The sequence below is a fragment of the Balaenoptera physalus genome (genome assembly GCF_965194825.1).
Source record: "Balaenoptera physalus genome assembly, chromosome: 1".
NCBI lineage: Eukaryota > Metazoa > Chordata > Mammalia > Artiodactyla > Balaenopteridae > Balaenoptera > Balaenoptera physalus.
Genome location: NC_138882.1, coordinates 97,449,252 through 97,464,675, shown reverse-complemented (window position 1 = coordinate 97,464,675; position 15,424 = coordinate 97,449,252). Strand labels below are relative to the sequence as shown.

Sequence of the window (15,424 nt, the reverse complement as noted above, 5' to 3'; positions counted from 1 at the left end):
AGCCTGTTGGGCACTGCATAATTTCTCGAACCTTGGAATCACATTGGACACCACTATCCTCATTTCCTGTTCCACACTGATTTTTGTGTGGTACTGCTTTTAATCACAGCAACTAACAAAACCCAGCTTTGAAAAGCTATGACAACACTGAAAAAAACAGAGAATGGAGAGCTATCTAATGTTGAAACCATGAACTATCTAGAGCTACAGTCTGAATGGTGTATTGTTATGTTTCTACTAAAAATTTAAAATATCCCATGGCACTCTTGTGATTTGCTATAATACCCAAAGGTGCCTCAGTGCAAACTTTGAGGAGGTTAACCAATTTTAGTGAATGAACATTGAATTTATTTTTGAATTTTCATTGACAGGTGATTTTAAGAAGTTACAAATGAGAGATCTGGTAGTTAGTGGAAAATAATCCACTTCTCCAAAGAAATGTACGAATGGCCAATTAACACGTAAAAAGATGTTCAACATTACTAATTATTAGGGAAATGCAAATCAAAATCAAAATGAGATACTACTCCACACCCATTAGGATGCTCTTACCAAAAAAAACAGGAAATAACAAGTATTGGCAAGGATATAAAGAAAGTGAAACCCCTGTGCATTGCTAGTGGAATGTAAAATGGTTCAGCTGCTATAGAAAATAGTATGGTGGTTCCTCAAAAAATTAAACACAAAATTATATGATCTAGCAATTCCACTTCTAGGTATACACCCAAAAGAACAGAAAGCAGGAACTTTTACAGATATTTATGCACCCACCTTCATAGCAGTATTATTCACAATAGTCAAAAGGTAGAAACAGCCCAAATGTCCATTGATGGATGAATGGATAAACAAAATTTTGCATACAACTTATGATGGAATATTACTCAGCCTTAAATATTGTATGATTCCACTGATATGAGATACCTAGAGTAGTCAAACTCATAGAGACAGAAAATAGAATGGTTACCAGGGGACTGGGGAGGAGGGAAGAATGGGGAGTTATTGTTTAATGGGTACAGAATTTCATTTTGGGGTGATGAAAAAATTCGGGGGATGGATAATGGTGATGGTTGCATAACAATGTACATGTATGTCACTGAACTGTACATTTTAAAATGTTTAAAATGGTAATTTTAATGTTATATGTATTTTACCACAATTTAAAAAAAATTTTAAAGAATCGAGTTGATATCAGTAATGAGGAAAATAGTTTCATGTTGTACACATCTCAAAACAAAACCAAAAAAAAAAAAAGTCCAATTTTTAAAATATTAGAACAATAGCTAGCCACATTAAAAAACTTATAAATGAAGGGATATAAGTTTCCATTCTTTCCTTATAAATATTTAAATTAAGTGAACATATAGCAGAATACCCAAACAGTTTCTCATTCTGCTTTTCCTAAATGTGGCATTAATATAAGCACATTACACGTTTCTTCTACCAGTATACCAATAAACACCACTGAGTTCACTTTGAAACCAATCTGAACAAGTCCTTAAAGAAACTCAGACAATCTCATTACAAAAAGACTGCCTGTGAATGGAATAATTAGTCAGAAAGATTAGTGTTGCATTTGGAAAAGAATACTTACTGCCTTCCCATGTACACTGTAGCAGATTAAGAGCACCTTCTATTCGCTTCCAGTGCTGAAGATGAAAGAAAGCATAGGCAATTGCTTCACTATCGCCCCGTTTCAGAATGTGTTCTGGAGGTAAAATGAGACTTTTCATCTCTAGTAAATACTAGAAAAATAACACACACACATAGACACACCACAGAAAAAAAGAAAAAGTATGCTAAATTCAAACATCCACAGAAGTGTAGATTCAAATTTTATAAAGTTAATTTGATTTAAAAAACAAACAAACATTAAGCTAGTTGAAATGACATGAAGGTCCTACTGACAAAATGCTTATATAAATGCAAATTCCAAAGATCAGAACATTCCTATAGGTAAAAATAAGGTAATAAATGGCTTATGTGTGACTTTACTAAACACAAATGGAAACTCAAGCTGAGGAAATAATGTTGGAGGAAATTATTTACTTTTCCAAAAAAGAATAAGTGTAAAAAATTATAAAACACAATTTTGGAATAACACGTTGTGGCAACATTCAATTTTTTTTTCTTTATTCCCCTTCTATAGTGAAGGAATTTAACTGTTAAGAAGTTCAATTAAATTAATATTTACTGAGTGCAAATCACTATGCTTGTCAGGGAATGCCAAAACACTATTCTCTAGAGCTTCCTAAGGTAATGAGAAAGACAGATTTCTTTTTCTATTTTCTCGGCCGCACTGCGCGGCTTGTGGGATCTTAGTTCCCCGACCTGGGATTGAACCTGGGCCCCTGGCAGTTGAAAGCGCAGAGTCCCAATCACTGGACCGCCAGGGAACTCCCGAGAAAGACAGATTTCTTAAGTTAAAAATTGTAACCATACTGGGACTTCCCTGTGGTCCAGTGGTTAAGAATCCACCTTCCAACGCAGGGGACGCAGGTTTGATCCCTGGGCGGGGAACAAAGATCCCACATGCCTCGGGGCAACTAAGCCCGCGTGCCACAACTACTGAGCCTGCGTGCTCTAGAGCCCATGCATCACAACTAGAGAGCCCACATGCTGCAACTACTGAGCCCATGCACTCTGGAGCCCGCGCACCACAATGAAGGGCCTGCACACCACAAGGAAAGATACCACATGCTGCAATGAAGATCCCATGTGATGCAACTAAGACCCTACGCAGCCAAATTAAAAAAAAAAAAAAATTATAACCAGACTATGGTAAGTACTTCACTACAGGTATAGATGTATATAGGAATATGGATAGGAGGTATTAATTTTTTAATTTAATTTTTAATAACAGCTTTATTGAGATATAATTCACATGCTTTACAGTTCACCCATTTAAAGTCCACAATTCAATGGTTTTTAGTATGTTCACAGATATGTGCAACCATCACCACAATTTTAGAACATTTTCATCACTTCAAAAGGAAACCCCAAATGTATATTGGTGCAGCCTCTATGGAAAACAGTATGGAGGTTCCTCAAAAAAACTAAAAATAGAGTTACCATATGATCTAGCAATCCCATTCCTGGGCATATATCTGGAGAAAACTATAATTCGAAAAGATTCATGCATCCCAATGTTCATTGCAGCACTATTTACAATAGCCAACCTAAAAGTCCACTGACAGATGAATGGATAAAGATGTTATACATATATACAATCGAATACTACTCAGCCATAAAAAAGAATGAAATAATGCCATTTGCAGCAACATAGATGGACCCGGAGATAATCATACTAAGTGAAGTAAGTCAGAAAGAGAAAGACAAATACCATATGATATCACTTATATGTGTAATCTAAAATATGATCCAGGGACTTCCCTCGTGGTCCAGCGGTTAAGAATCCGCCTTCCAATGCAGGGGACACGGGTTCTATCCCTTGTCGGGGAACTAAGATCCCACGTGCCGTGGGGAAACTAAGCCTGCGTGCCACAACTACAGAGCTCACGCGCTCTGGAGCTTGCAGGCCACAACTACAGAGCCCATGTGCTCTGGAGCCTGCGTGCCACAACTAGAGAGAAGCCCGCATGCCACAACGAAAGATCCCCCCCCATGCCGTAACTAAGACCCGACACAGCCAAAAATAAAATAAATTTTAAAAAATAATAAATAAAAATAAAATAAAATAAAATATGACCCAAGTGAACTTTTATGAAACAGAAACAGACTCATGGACATAGAGAACAGACTTATGGTTGCCAAGGGGAGAGGGTGTGGGGGAGGGATGAACTGGAAGTTTGGGATTAGCAGATGCAAACTATTATATAGAGAATGGATAAACAACAAGTTTCTACTATATAGCACAGGGAACTATATTTAATATCCTGTGATAAACCATAATGGAAAAGAATATGAAAAAGAATGTATATACGTGTATAACTGAATCACTTTGCTCTACAGTAGAAATTGACACAACAATGTAAATCAACAATACTTCAATAAAAATTTTAAAATAAGGAAACCCCATACTCTTTAGTTATCTCCCTCTACACCCACAATCCCCCTAAGCTCTAAGCAACCACTAATATACTTTCTGTCTCTATAGATTTGCCTATTCCAGATATTTCATACAAACAGAATCACATAATATAGGGTCTTTTGTGACTGGTTTATTTCACTTAGCATACACCCATGTTGTAGCATGTATCAGTACCCCATTCTTTTTTGTGGCTGAATAATATTCCATTGTATGGACAGACCACATTTGTTTATCCATTCTTCATCTGATGGACATTTGGTTTTCATCCTTTGGCTATTATGAATAATGCCGCAATAAACATTTGTGTATGAATTTTCATGTGAACAAATGTTTTCATCTCTCTTGGGTTACCTAGGAGTGGAATTGCTAGGCTATATGGTAATTCTGTGTTTAAGCGGTATTAATTATGATTTAAACCACTTGATAGAATTTGGGATTTGAGCTGATATATAAAGACAGGTGGAATGTGGATGAGCAGGTTGGGGGGTATGGTGGGGAGAAGAATAGGAGGACATATTCAATGTACAGGGCCAACTTGAACAATTTTAACTCTTGAGACTTGAGAGCATAGTACAAGATGAGTGAGTGTGCCTGTTAAAGAAGTTATAACCTAACAATTCTTATTCACATATGAAATTAAATTCTAAACTCTTGAAGAAAATACTTGCCTTAATATTATAATCCATAACAAAAGCAGCATAATTAGTTACCGCACTAATCAAATATACTAATTACATGAAGAAAGATGCCAAATTACACTTGTACATCATCTTTATTATTAAAGTGGTCAACTTAAAACAAAATCTTTTAAAAAATATTTAGTTAGTCTTCCAAAGACTGAGGCCAGAGTACACCTCCCCTACTAGACTAGGTGTGAAACCACCTCTTTGGTTTTCAATAATTTGATACCAAATTATGTGTCATATGGTCCAAACCACATTAACATCTATTATAAGATATAAAAAGAGAAACATTCCAAAGGTGTCTTAAAAGATATATTCTCACATTTCAAATTCTAAGTTCCTCAGGTTGTTACACAAGCTAATAAGATAACATAAATTAAACAGTTGAATTTGTGAAACACTTCGTAAAACTACTACAAACAGGAAGAATTCTAAAAATAATTGAAGTGGTTTTAAATTTTAAGCCTTAGGTTATTAATCAATACATATGTACTCATGGTATTAATACATCTAAAGTAATTTTTCTTTTTTGTTTATGGAATGTGCCTTTCCAACACTTACTGAGCTTAATGCTCATCTTGAATTACTCTTATTCCTATACCCCAATAAAGCTGAAATTAAAAAACAAAAAGATAAAAAGAATAATTACTCTTAGCCTTGATGTCTCTAGCTCTCTCCTCAAAGTGTAAGAATGCAGTCTGCTTATCAATTTATTTTAGCAGATGTCACAAGCTATGAGATTATTTACTAATCCAGTTTGGGGACTTAACATTTCCCATTCAGTTTCTTAAAGGAATGCAGTAGAGGTTGTGTCCTGGTCAAGCAAAGCCCATTTGCTGCCTGGCTGGGTTCTCTACCCTTAGTGCCTTGGGCCTATATTCAGGAGGGTAATATTCTTTCTAATCCTCTTTAATCCTTGTCCATTTTTTAAAACACAGTAAAAGATCACTCGCACCAGGCGACTGTGGGAAAATAGACTCAAATAGCTGACCTCTGACACGACTCCTTATGCTCTTTGCAAGTGCACTAAGAGCTTCTTCAGTAGGAAGCAAAGAAAATGAAGCAAACACAGTGGAATCTCCATCATAAAAAGAATATCTTATTTTCAGAGAGGTTTAATACTTAAACCAAGTCCTTTCGATTAGTGTTCTGTTTTATTTTACAGATAAAAACATCTCAAATTATTTTCAATGTGTTTTAGAACCCTGAAGCTTTAGACTAAACCCTATCTTGGTAGCCACTTAGCAAATGGTAAGCAAAGATATTAAGTTAATAATTATTGAGTAAAACTTATATTATAAAAAGTATCAACTTAATATATCTAAAAATACTTTTGTGAATAGCAACTATATATCTATACTTTCACTGAGTAATAATCTAAGTGACAATTCAGAATCAGATACGGTACGTTTATTAGGAAATAATACTTCAGGATTTTATATTAAAAATCTTCACGATTTAATCATTAAAAAATTGTTTCCTTATGCTGCCTTATTTTTTATTATCATGTCTTACCTACCAGCAAATGTCCTCTACAATTTGACTTCAAAGAAATTGTTATTTTTCAGTTTCTGAAAATAGGACACTGAAATAAAATTTCACCCGCAAAATATAAAGAAAAATTTTCAGTTTAAAGAAAATATACTTAGGGACTTCCCTGGTGGCGCAGTGGTTGAGAATCCGCCTGCCAGCACAGGGGACATGGGTTCGAGCCCTGGTCCGGGAGGATCCCACGTGCTGCAGAGCAACTAAGCCCGTGCACCACAACTACTGAGCCTGTGCTCTAAAGCCCGCAAGTCACAACTGCTGAGCCGGAGCGCCACAATTACTGAAGCCCACGCGCCTAGAGCCTGTGCTCCGCAACAAGAGAAGCCACCGCAATGAGAAGCCTGTGCGCCACAATGAAGAGGAGCCCCCGCTCACGGCAACTAGAGAAAGCCCGCGTGCAGCAACGAAGACCCAACACAACCAAAAATAAAATAAACTAAAAAGACAAAAAAAAAATATGCTTAAAATATGTAATTATAGGATTATTATTCATTTTATCTCCTCCACAAAGTGCTACTCAAGAATTTCTGCTACTCAGAATAAGCTGTAGTCACTACACAATAGAAACCATACGCTTCATATTCTACTTCAGCACCTAGTATATTACACTATCCAAAGCAGGTCCTAAACTAAGTAACTGACTGGATCTGACATATATAGCTAAAATGTCTTCAAACTCATACCTATATTTCAGTTTTACTTAAAGATATTTTCTAACTTTCTGGGCAAACTAAAAACAAAACAAAATGAAAACAAAAAAATTCTGCTATCAAGACTTTACTTCTGTATGAAGAAGAATATGAAAGGTTAAAAACTGACGGGCAATTTGTTTCGTTTTGGTCTCTTTTTTTTTTTTTTTGCTTATAAAAGTACATGCTCACAGTACAAAAATGCAAACATTGCAGAGTTACACAGAAAAGAATCTATTACAAGATTGGAGAATAAAAGAAAAAAGGAAATAAAGATAATAATCTGATTTATGTTTGTCTGGATTTCTTTTTTTTAAGCATAACATACTGATTCTACTTTTCTTAAATATAGTATCAAACTGTTACACAACTCACTTTTTACTTCACAATATATCTTGTATATCTCTTCCCATCTCTATATAGATCTAACTCATTTAAAATATAGTATAGTATTCCATTAAAAGCTGAGTTCTTTTATCAGTTAAGAAATAAGGCCATGCTGAAATTGTACTACTGTCCTTAAAAGGCCCAAAGTGACATAATGTAGCAAAACCCACAAAATATTAAATGGCTTAAAAATTTGATGGGATCTAAAATTTTATTTTCTTTACCTTAGATAGGTCTTTATAGAAATGCAGATCTAAATTACAAACATGTTTATTTACCAAACATTTATTGAATGCCTGTTATGTGCTAAGTAGAATATCAGACATAAAATGATGCTAAGACAAGAGTCTTGCTTTTTAAAAAGCTCACAAATAACTAAGGGAGAGACATACAAACAGACCAAAAGAAAAAAAAAAAAAAGATATGATTAAGGTACTAAAGAAACAGAAGAAAGAGCCATTATCTCTGCTTGGGAAAAGTGGGAAAGACACCTCTACAAAGGAAGCAACAGATGAGCAGGATCTTGAAGAATGAGTAGAAACTTGTCAGGTAGAGAAGAGATTGAGCATATGTACAATGGTAGGGAGTCATGAGACCTGGTCAATCCAGGGAATAGTAGCACTGGAGGTAAGGAACAAGGCAGAAGTGGTGAGGAGCGAGGTTGGAGACAGATACTGGGCCCAGACTATGAAGGGTTTCTATACACGCAATACTAAGGGGTTGGTCCTTATCGTATAGGCAATAGGGAACAAGCAGAGCTCTTTAGGCAGAGTAAGATTTGCTATTTAGGTCGATAACTCTGGCAATGGCCAGAGTGGAGAGGGGTTGATGGCAGGGAGACCACTGAGGAATCTCTTTTAATGGTCCAAACAAAAGATGGTAGAGTATTTGAGATTCCTGTATTTCTACACATACATATCTGTATGTTTAAAAATGCATAGAAAATGTCTGGCAACATATACACCACACAGAAACAGTGGTTACGTGAGAGAAGTAGAATTGGGAGAGAAGAAACGGGATTTTTTACTTTATAAACTTCTAAAGGGTCTGAATTTTTTTTAAAGCATTCATTACTTTTATAACAATAATAATTTTTAAAAGAATAGGTAGTGAAGGTGCACAATGAGCAGTGACAGTGGGGATGGAGTAGATGGCTAGATCTAAAAGAGATTTCACAGGTCATAATACGAGTTGGTAATTTGGAAAGAGCAGAGTAAAGGTTAATTAGAGAAGATAATAATAAAGCCGTAAGTCAAAATATAGAAATAAGGATAGAGAGGTAAGTTGGAGAAGAGACTAAAAAATAAATTTAAAAAAATCAGTTTGAGACACATTAAAGTGTCTGAAGTACTTATTAGATACCCAGGTAAAAATTTCCACAACTAGATAGAAATGCAAGTCTAAAGACAAGGAAGGAAGCCAGAGAGTTAACATATTTGGAAATAACTGGCAAATAAAATATAGTCAAAGACATAAACCAAGGCTGGTACCTAGTATGTGCTGCAGGACCTTCCATATTACCTCCAAATCACCTTCTTGATATATCTGGAAATTGCCTGGGCCAATTTTAACTAGTATTCAACTATGGACAATATACTCAAATAATTACTCAAAGTCTCTTGCTTTTCACTAAAAATATTAAAAATTAAAGCTACTTTGGAAGCTATAGTTAAAAAGACATAATGATGTATGTATGGTCTGATGGTATCTTTTATAACTCTAAATTCATACCTATGCTTACGCTCAAATTCACTTTAATTTTGAATTGCTTTGATCTTTATAATTTATCTCTAGATTACTTTGTTTCTATTACTTTGCAAATCTTACAACAGCTTCTGACCAAAAGCAATATAATTCTGACCTGAAGTAACGATAATGCTTTATAATCTTCCTCTTAAAAGCAGAGGTTAAAGAAAAATCTCTCTGTAGGCATCTGAAATTAAGGTACTTTGCTCTTGATCAGTCATGCACATCAAGACCAATTTATCTCTCCAATTAGTTTTCTCAGTGCACATTCTATGAGATTGGACAGGCAGGCTGAATGCAAAGATTCCACATGGAGGTGTATTATAAGGGAGACTAAAGAAAGTTCCCAGATAGAAAGTAAACAACTGCTGTATGAATAAACTGAAAGAAAACATGATACTACCTAGCAGCCTCAGGAGCAAAGGGAAAGTGATCTTACATTAAAAGGAGAGGGACGGGAGGCTAAACAGGGCATGTGCTTCAGGAAAATGACTTTCCAAATCATCCTACAGAGCAGCACCTCAAAAGATAAGCATTTCATATCTCAACCCTTCCACCTGGGCCAGAGTACAATATAATGGAAAGGCAAAGGCCTCACTGTGCTCTAAGTATGGGTCACAGACTTTAACACCACTTCCCTTTTCTCCCTGTACTCCTGCTATGCCACTCAGAATCTCAACTGAGTGCCCATCTCCCTCATCTTTTACTTATGCTGCTATAATGTAAGTAGTCTGGCCAAAGAAATGTAAGCCTGCTGCTAAAGACCTAGTACCTTCTCTGATGGATGGGACACATAACATCCTACGGGCTTCAATTTCTGATCAGCCAGAATGGATTTTACCTTTTATGTATCGATTTATTTTTAAAATTCCCCTTGCACTTGTAAAGGCCTCCTGGCATGGTCTACTTTCTTAGCAGCACAATACCAAAACCAGTTTTACTGTAAAATAAGAAATAATAATTTTAAAAAGCTACAGATAGCATATTCCTAAACATGTACTCAAGTTGTAGAGATTTACTAAACAAGGTTTTGTTTTGTTTTTAAATGTTCTACGCCACTCTTCCCTCAAGGGCTTCTTCTGGAAGACACAAACTGTCCTCAGGGTATTAAGTAATTCAAATTAGTTAATTCCTAACTGTCTCACCTAACCATCTTCACCTTCACCCCATCTCAACAAAGGAATCCCCAAATCTTATACACTCTAAAGCACTAAACTAATATTTACAAGGAAAGAGGACACACTGGAACAGCTTAAACAGGAGGAGAAAATGGTAACAGAGTATAATAAAGCAGTGATGGCCATAATAATCAATGCTGTTGCCTGACACTCAGACATTGTGTTGAGAACTTCACATATATCATCTCATTTAATCAGGAGGCATGATACGTTAACAGTGCTTTCCATGTTGAGTCAGATTCTTTTTTCTTTATTGAGGTATAATTTAAAAACAGTAAAATGCACAGGTCTTAAGTATTCAGTTCAGTGAGTTTTAAAAAACATAGACAAGGGACTTCCCTGGTGGTCCAGTGGTTAAGAATCCTCCTTCCAATGCAGGGGATGCGGGTTCGATCCCTGGTCAGGGAACTAAGATCGCACATGCCACAGGGCAACTAAGCCCGCGAGCTTCAAATACTGAGCCCAAGTGCCACAACTACAGAGCCTGCGCGCTCTGGAACCCGTGCACCACAACTAGAGAGAAGCCCAAGTGCTGCAATGAAAGATCCTGGGTGCAGCAACTAAGACCTGACACAGATAAAAATAAATTTAAAAAAAAAAAGAAAAGAAAAGAAAGTAGACAAGCAACACCATCACCCCAGAAAGTTCTCCTTTCCAGTTAATACCTCTATCCTGACCACCTGAGGCAACCACCGTTCTAATTTCTACCACAATAGATCACTTTTGCCTTTTCTTGAATATCACATAAATGGAATCATTCAGTATATATTCTTTTGGACAATGCTATACTTTTAAGATTCATCCATGTTTTGCTCTATCAGTAGTTCTTTTCTTTTTATTGCTAAACAAATTTTTCTTCTCTTGGATGTATACGTTGGAGTAGAACTGGGTCATAGGGTGAGGTGTATGTTCAATTTTATAAGAAATTGACAAAGTAGTTGTATCATTTTATATACTCTTAGCAGCAATGTATTAGAGTTCTAAATGTTCCACATTCTTACCAATATTTTATCAGTATTTTTTTTTAAACCAGAAATGTTTTATTCTTAACAACCATAGCTATGTCACCTCCCTGCAGCTAACTTTTTTTTTTTTTAATTTTATTTATTTATTTATTTATTTATGGCTTTGTTGGGTCTTCATTTCTGTGCGAGGGCTTTCTCCAGCCGCGGCAAGTGGGGGCCACTCTTCATCGTGGTGCACGGGCCTCTCACTGTCGCGGCCTCTCTTGTTGCAGAGCACAGGCTCCAGACGCGCAGGCTCAGTAATCGTGGCTCACGGGCCCAGTTGCTCCGCGGCATGTGGGATCGTCCCAGACCAGGGCTCGAACCCGTGTCCCCTGCATTGGCAGGCAGATTCTCAACCACTGCGCCACCAGGGAAGCTTATCAGTATTTTTAATTACAGCCATTCTGATAGGCATGATACCTTGTAATTTTATAATGCATTTCCCTGATAACCAACGATGGTGAGCACCTCTTTATGTGTTTATTGGACATTCCAATATCTTCTTTTCTGAAGTATCTGTTCAAGGCTTTTGACCATGTTTTACATTAAAGTTGTCATTTTATATTTATATATTCTGGATTTGAGTCCTTTGCCAAACAAACTGGAAATATTTTTTTTCCTATTTGTGGTTTGCCTTTTCATTATTTTTAAAATGATGATGATTTTATTTTTATTTATTTATTTATTTTTGCCACACCGCACAGCTTGCGGGATCTTAGTTCCCCAACCAGGGATCGGACCTGTGCCCACGGCAGTGAAAGCACAGAGTGCTAACCACTGGACGGCTGGGGAATTCCCTGCCTTTTCATTTTTCTTAACACTGTCATCAGTGAGAAGAATTTTAAATTTTTGAAAAGGCCAATTAAGAATTTTTTCTCTTACAGTTAAGTGCCTGTTGTGCCCTAGGAAATCTCTGTCTACCCCAAAATTTCAAAGATATTCTTAGATGTTTTCTTCTAGATGAATAGTTTTAGCTCTTACATTTAGGTAAATGACCTATCTCAAATTAATGTTTATGTATGCTATGAGAATATTTCATAATTTTTCCCCCCATTTATACATCTAAGATGTTCCAGCACCATTTGTTGAAAAGAGTTTCCTTTCCCCACTGAACTGCATTGGTGCTTTTGTCAAAAACCAAATGACAAAATACATATAGATATATTTCTGCACTTTCTATTCTGTGATTTTGTTTTTAAGGCAAGTATCTCAAATTTAAATCTAAAAATAATAAAATTTAGAAGAATTTGGTGGTAGTATGCTAATAAAAAAAACCTTCAATGAAATATTGCAGCAAGCTATTGCTAGATCCTAAATTAAAGTTAGATAATACTATTCTAACTGATGTGTAAAGTGTCATACTAAGAACAATTACATCTATAGTAAATCACTGATATTTTTGGATTTAATATTTATGATTTCAATCATCTGTGCTATCTCTAAACATCCATGATTTATAAAGCCATAATTTTGCTAAGGCACAAATTTCAATCATTTGTGCTCTGAGGCTTGTGCACACATGTGAGTAACTTACCAAATGAATAACCCTAGTTGACTCTTCAGCATCCATATCTCAGCAAGGTTCACAACCCATCCTCATGTTCTCATTTCAGGAGTAAAATTATATGTTATACTGGTATTTCTCAACCCATGGAGATTCACAATGGTTTTGGACCATATTAATCAAGAATATCAATGGCTAACTATAATAATAATGTTAAAGAATACTTTTTATAATAAAAAGATGAATTTAAAAATGTGCAAAGGACTTGAATATTTATCCAAAGAAGATATACAATCCCACTCCTGGGCATATATCCGGAGAAAACCATAATTAGAAAAGATCCATGCACCCCAACGTTCATTGCAGCACTATTTACAATAGCCAAGACATGGAAGCAACCTAAATGTCCACTGACAGATGAATGGATAAAGAAGATGTGGGGGCTTCCCTGGTGGCACAGTGGTTGAGAATCTGCCTGCTAATGCAGGGGACACGGGTTCGAGCCCTGGTCTGGGAAGATCCCACATGCCGCGGAGCAACTAGGCCCGTGAGCCACAATTACTGAGCCTGCGCGTCTGGAGCCTGTGCTCCGCAACAAGAGAGGCCGCGATAGTGAGAGGCCCGTGCACCGCGATGAAGAGTGGCCCCCACTTGCCACAACTAGAGAAACCCCTCGCACAGAAACGAAGACCCAACACAACCATAAATAAATAAATAAATAAATAAAAGTAAATTAAAAAAATAAAAAAAAAAGAAGATGTGGTACATATACACAATGGAAAACTATTCAGCCATAGAAAAGAATGAAATAATGCCATTTGCAGCAACATGGATGGACCTAGAGATTGTCATACTGAGTGAAGTAACTCAGAGAAAGACAAATAGCATATAATATCGCTTGTATGTGGAATCTAAAAAAAATTGGTACAAATGAACTTATTTACAAAACAGAAATAGAGTCACAGACGTAGAAAACAAACTTATGGTTTCCAGGGGGGAATGGGGGGGAGGGACAAATTGGGAGATTGGGATTGAGATATATACATTCCTATATATAAAATAAATACCTAATAAGGACCTACTGTATAGCACAGCGAACTCTACTCAATACTCTGTAATGGCCTACATGGGAAAAGAATCTAAAAAAAAGTGGATATATGTATAACTGATTCATTTTACTGTGCACCTGAAACTAACACAACATTGTAAATCAACTATACTCAATAAAAATTATTTTAAAAAATTAAAAAAAAGAAGACATACAAATGGCCAATAAGCACATTAAAAGATGTTCAACATCATTAGTCATTAGGAAATGCAAATCAAAATCACGAGATGCCACTTCACACCTACTAGGACAACTATAGTCAAAACACAGACAATAACAACTGTTGGCACAGATGAACAGAAATTGTAACCCTCAAAAATTGCTGGTGGGAATGTAAAATAGCACAGCCAACTTTGAAAAAGTTTGGCAGTCTCTCAGAAAGTTAAGCATAGAGAATTACCATATGATCCATCAATTCCCCTCCTAGGCATATACCCAAGAGAAGTGAAACCATGTGTCCACACAAAAACTTGTACTTGAATATTCATACCAGCATTATTCATAATAGCCAAAAAGTGGAACCAACCCAAATGCCCATTCAACTGATGAATGGATAAACAAAATGTGGTATATCCATACAATGGATTATTACTCAGCCATAAAAAGAAAGGAAGTATTGATACCTGCTACATTATGCTAAGTGAAAAGGCCACATATTGTATAATTCTAAATCTACAGAGACAGAAAGTAGGTCTGTGTTGTCATGGATTCGGGGAGGGAGGAATGGGGAGTGACTGCTAATAGCTACAGGGTTTCTTTTGGGGGTAATAAAAATGTTCTAGAATCAGAGAGTGGTGATGATTACACAACCCTGTGAATATACTAAAAACCACTGAATTTGTATACTTTAAAAGGGTGAATTATATTGTATGTGAATTATTTCAATTAAAAAAATACTTTCTGGGCTTCCCTGGTGGCGCAGTGGTTGAGAATCTGCCTGCCAATGCAGGGGACACGGGTTCGAGCCCTGGTCTGGGACGATCCCACATGCCGCGGAGCAACTGGGCCCGTGAGCCACGATTACTGAGCCTGCGCGTCTGGAGCTTGTGCTCCACAACAAGAGAGGCCGCGATAGTGAGAGGCCCGCGCACCGCGATGAAGAGCGGCCCCCACTTGCCACAGCTAGAGAAAGCCCTCGCACGGAGACGAAGACCCAACACAGCCATAAATAAATAAATAAAATTTAAAAACAGAGCAACATCTCCATTGTTTAAAAAAAAAAATACTTTCTATAAAACTTCTTGATGGATAATAAAAAAATGTGAGACACAAGAATGACTGAAACAGGATGCTATGGAATATTTAAAAGGCATGAAATATTTTCTATCATAAAAATTTAAAAACCAACAATTTCTATAATAGATGAAAGATACACAATCTTTTTCTTGTTTGGTGACTAAAACAAAATGTTTATTGAACCAAAGCTATACCTAGGTAATGAAGAACAAGTCAAAAATCATGAAAACATGCTGTTCTAATTTTTTACTATTACTATCACAGTTACTGTACACTGAATTCATTCAGTA

At 36.3% G+C, this 15,424-nt stretch overlaps 2 protein-coding genes across 18 annotated transcripts in view; one reads left to right on the top strand and one right to left on the bottom strand.

Annotated features, from left to right (window-relative positions):
- ST7L (suppression of tumorigenicity 7 like) overlaps nucleotides 1–15,424 on the bottom strand; it is a 153,761-nt gene that overhangs the window by 92,273 nt on the left and 46,064 nt on the right. For all 16 annotated transcript variants that reach the window (XM_082458587.1, XM_082458579.1, XM_082458573.1 and 13 more), the window contains one exon: nucleotides 1,592–1,742. In XM_082458587.1, the coding sequence (XP_082314713.1) occupies nucleotides 1,592–1,742 (151 nt within the window). The remainder of the gene's footprint in view (nucleotides 1–1,591; nucleotides 1,743–15,424) is intronic.
- Nucleotides 1–15,424, top strand: part of WNT2B (Wnt family member 2B) — an 80,408-nt gene that overhangs the window by 45,051 nt on the left and 19,933 nt on the right. The gene's annotated exons all lie outside the window — the stretch shown is intronic.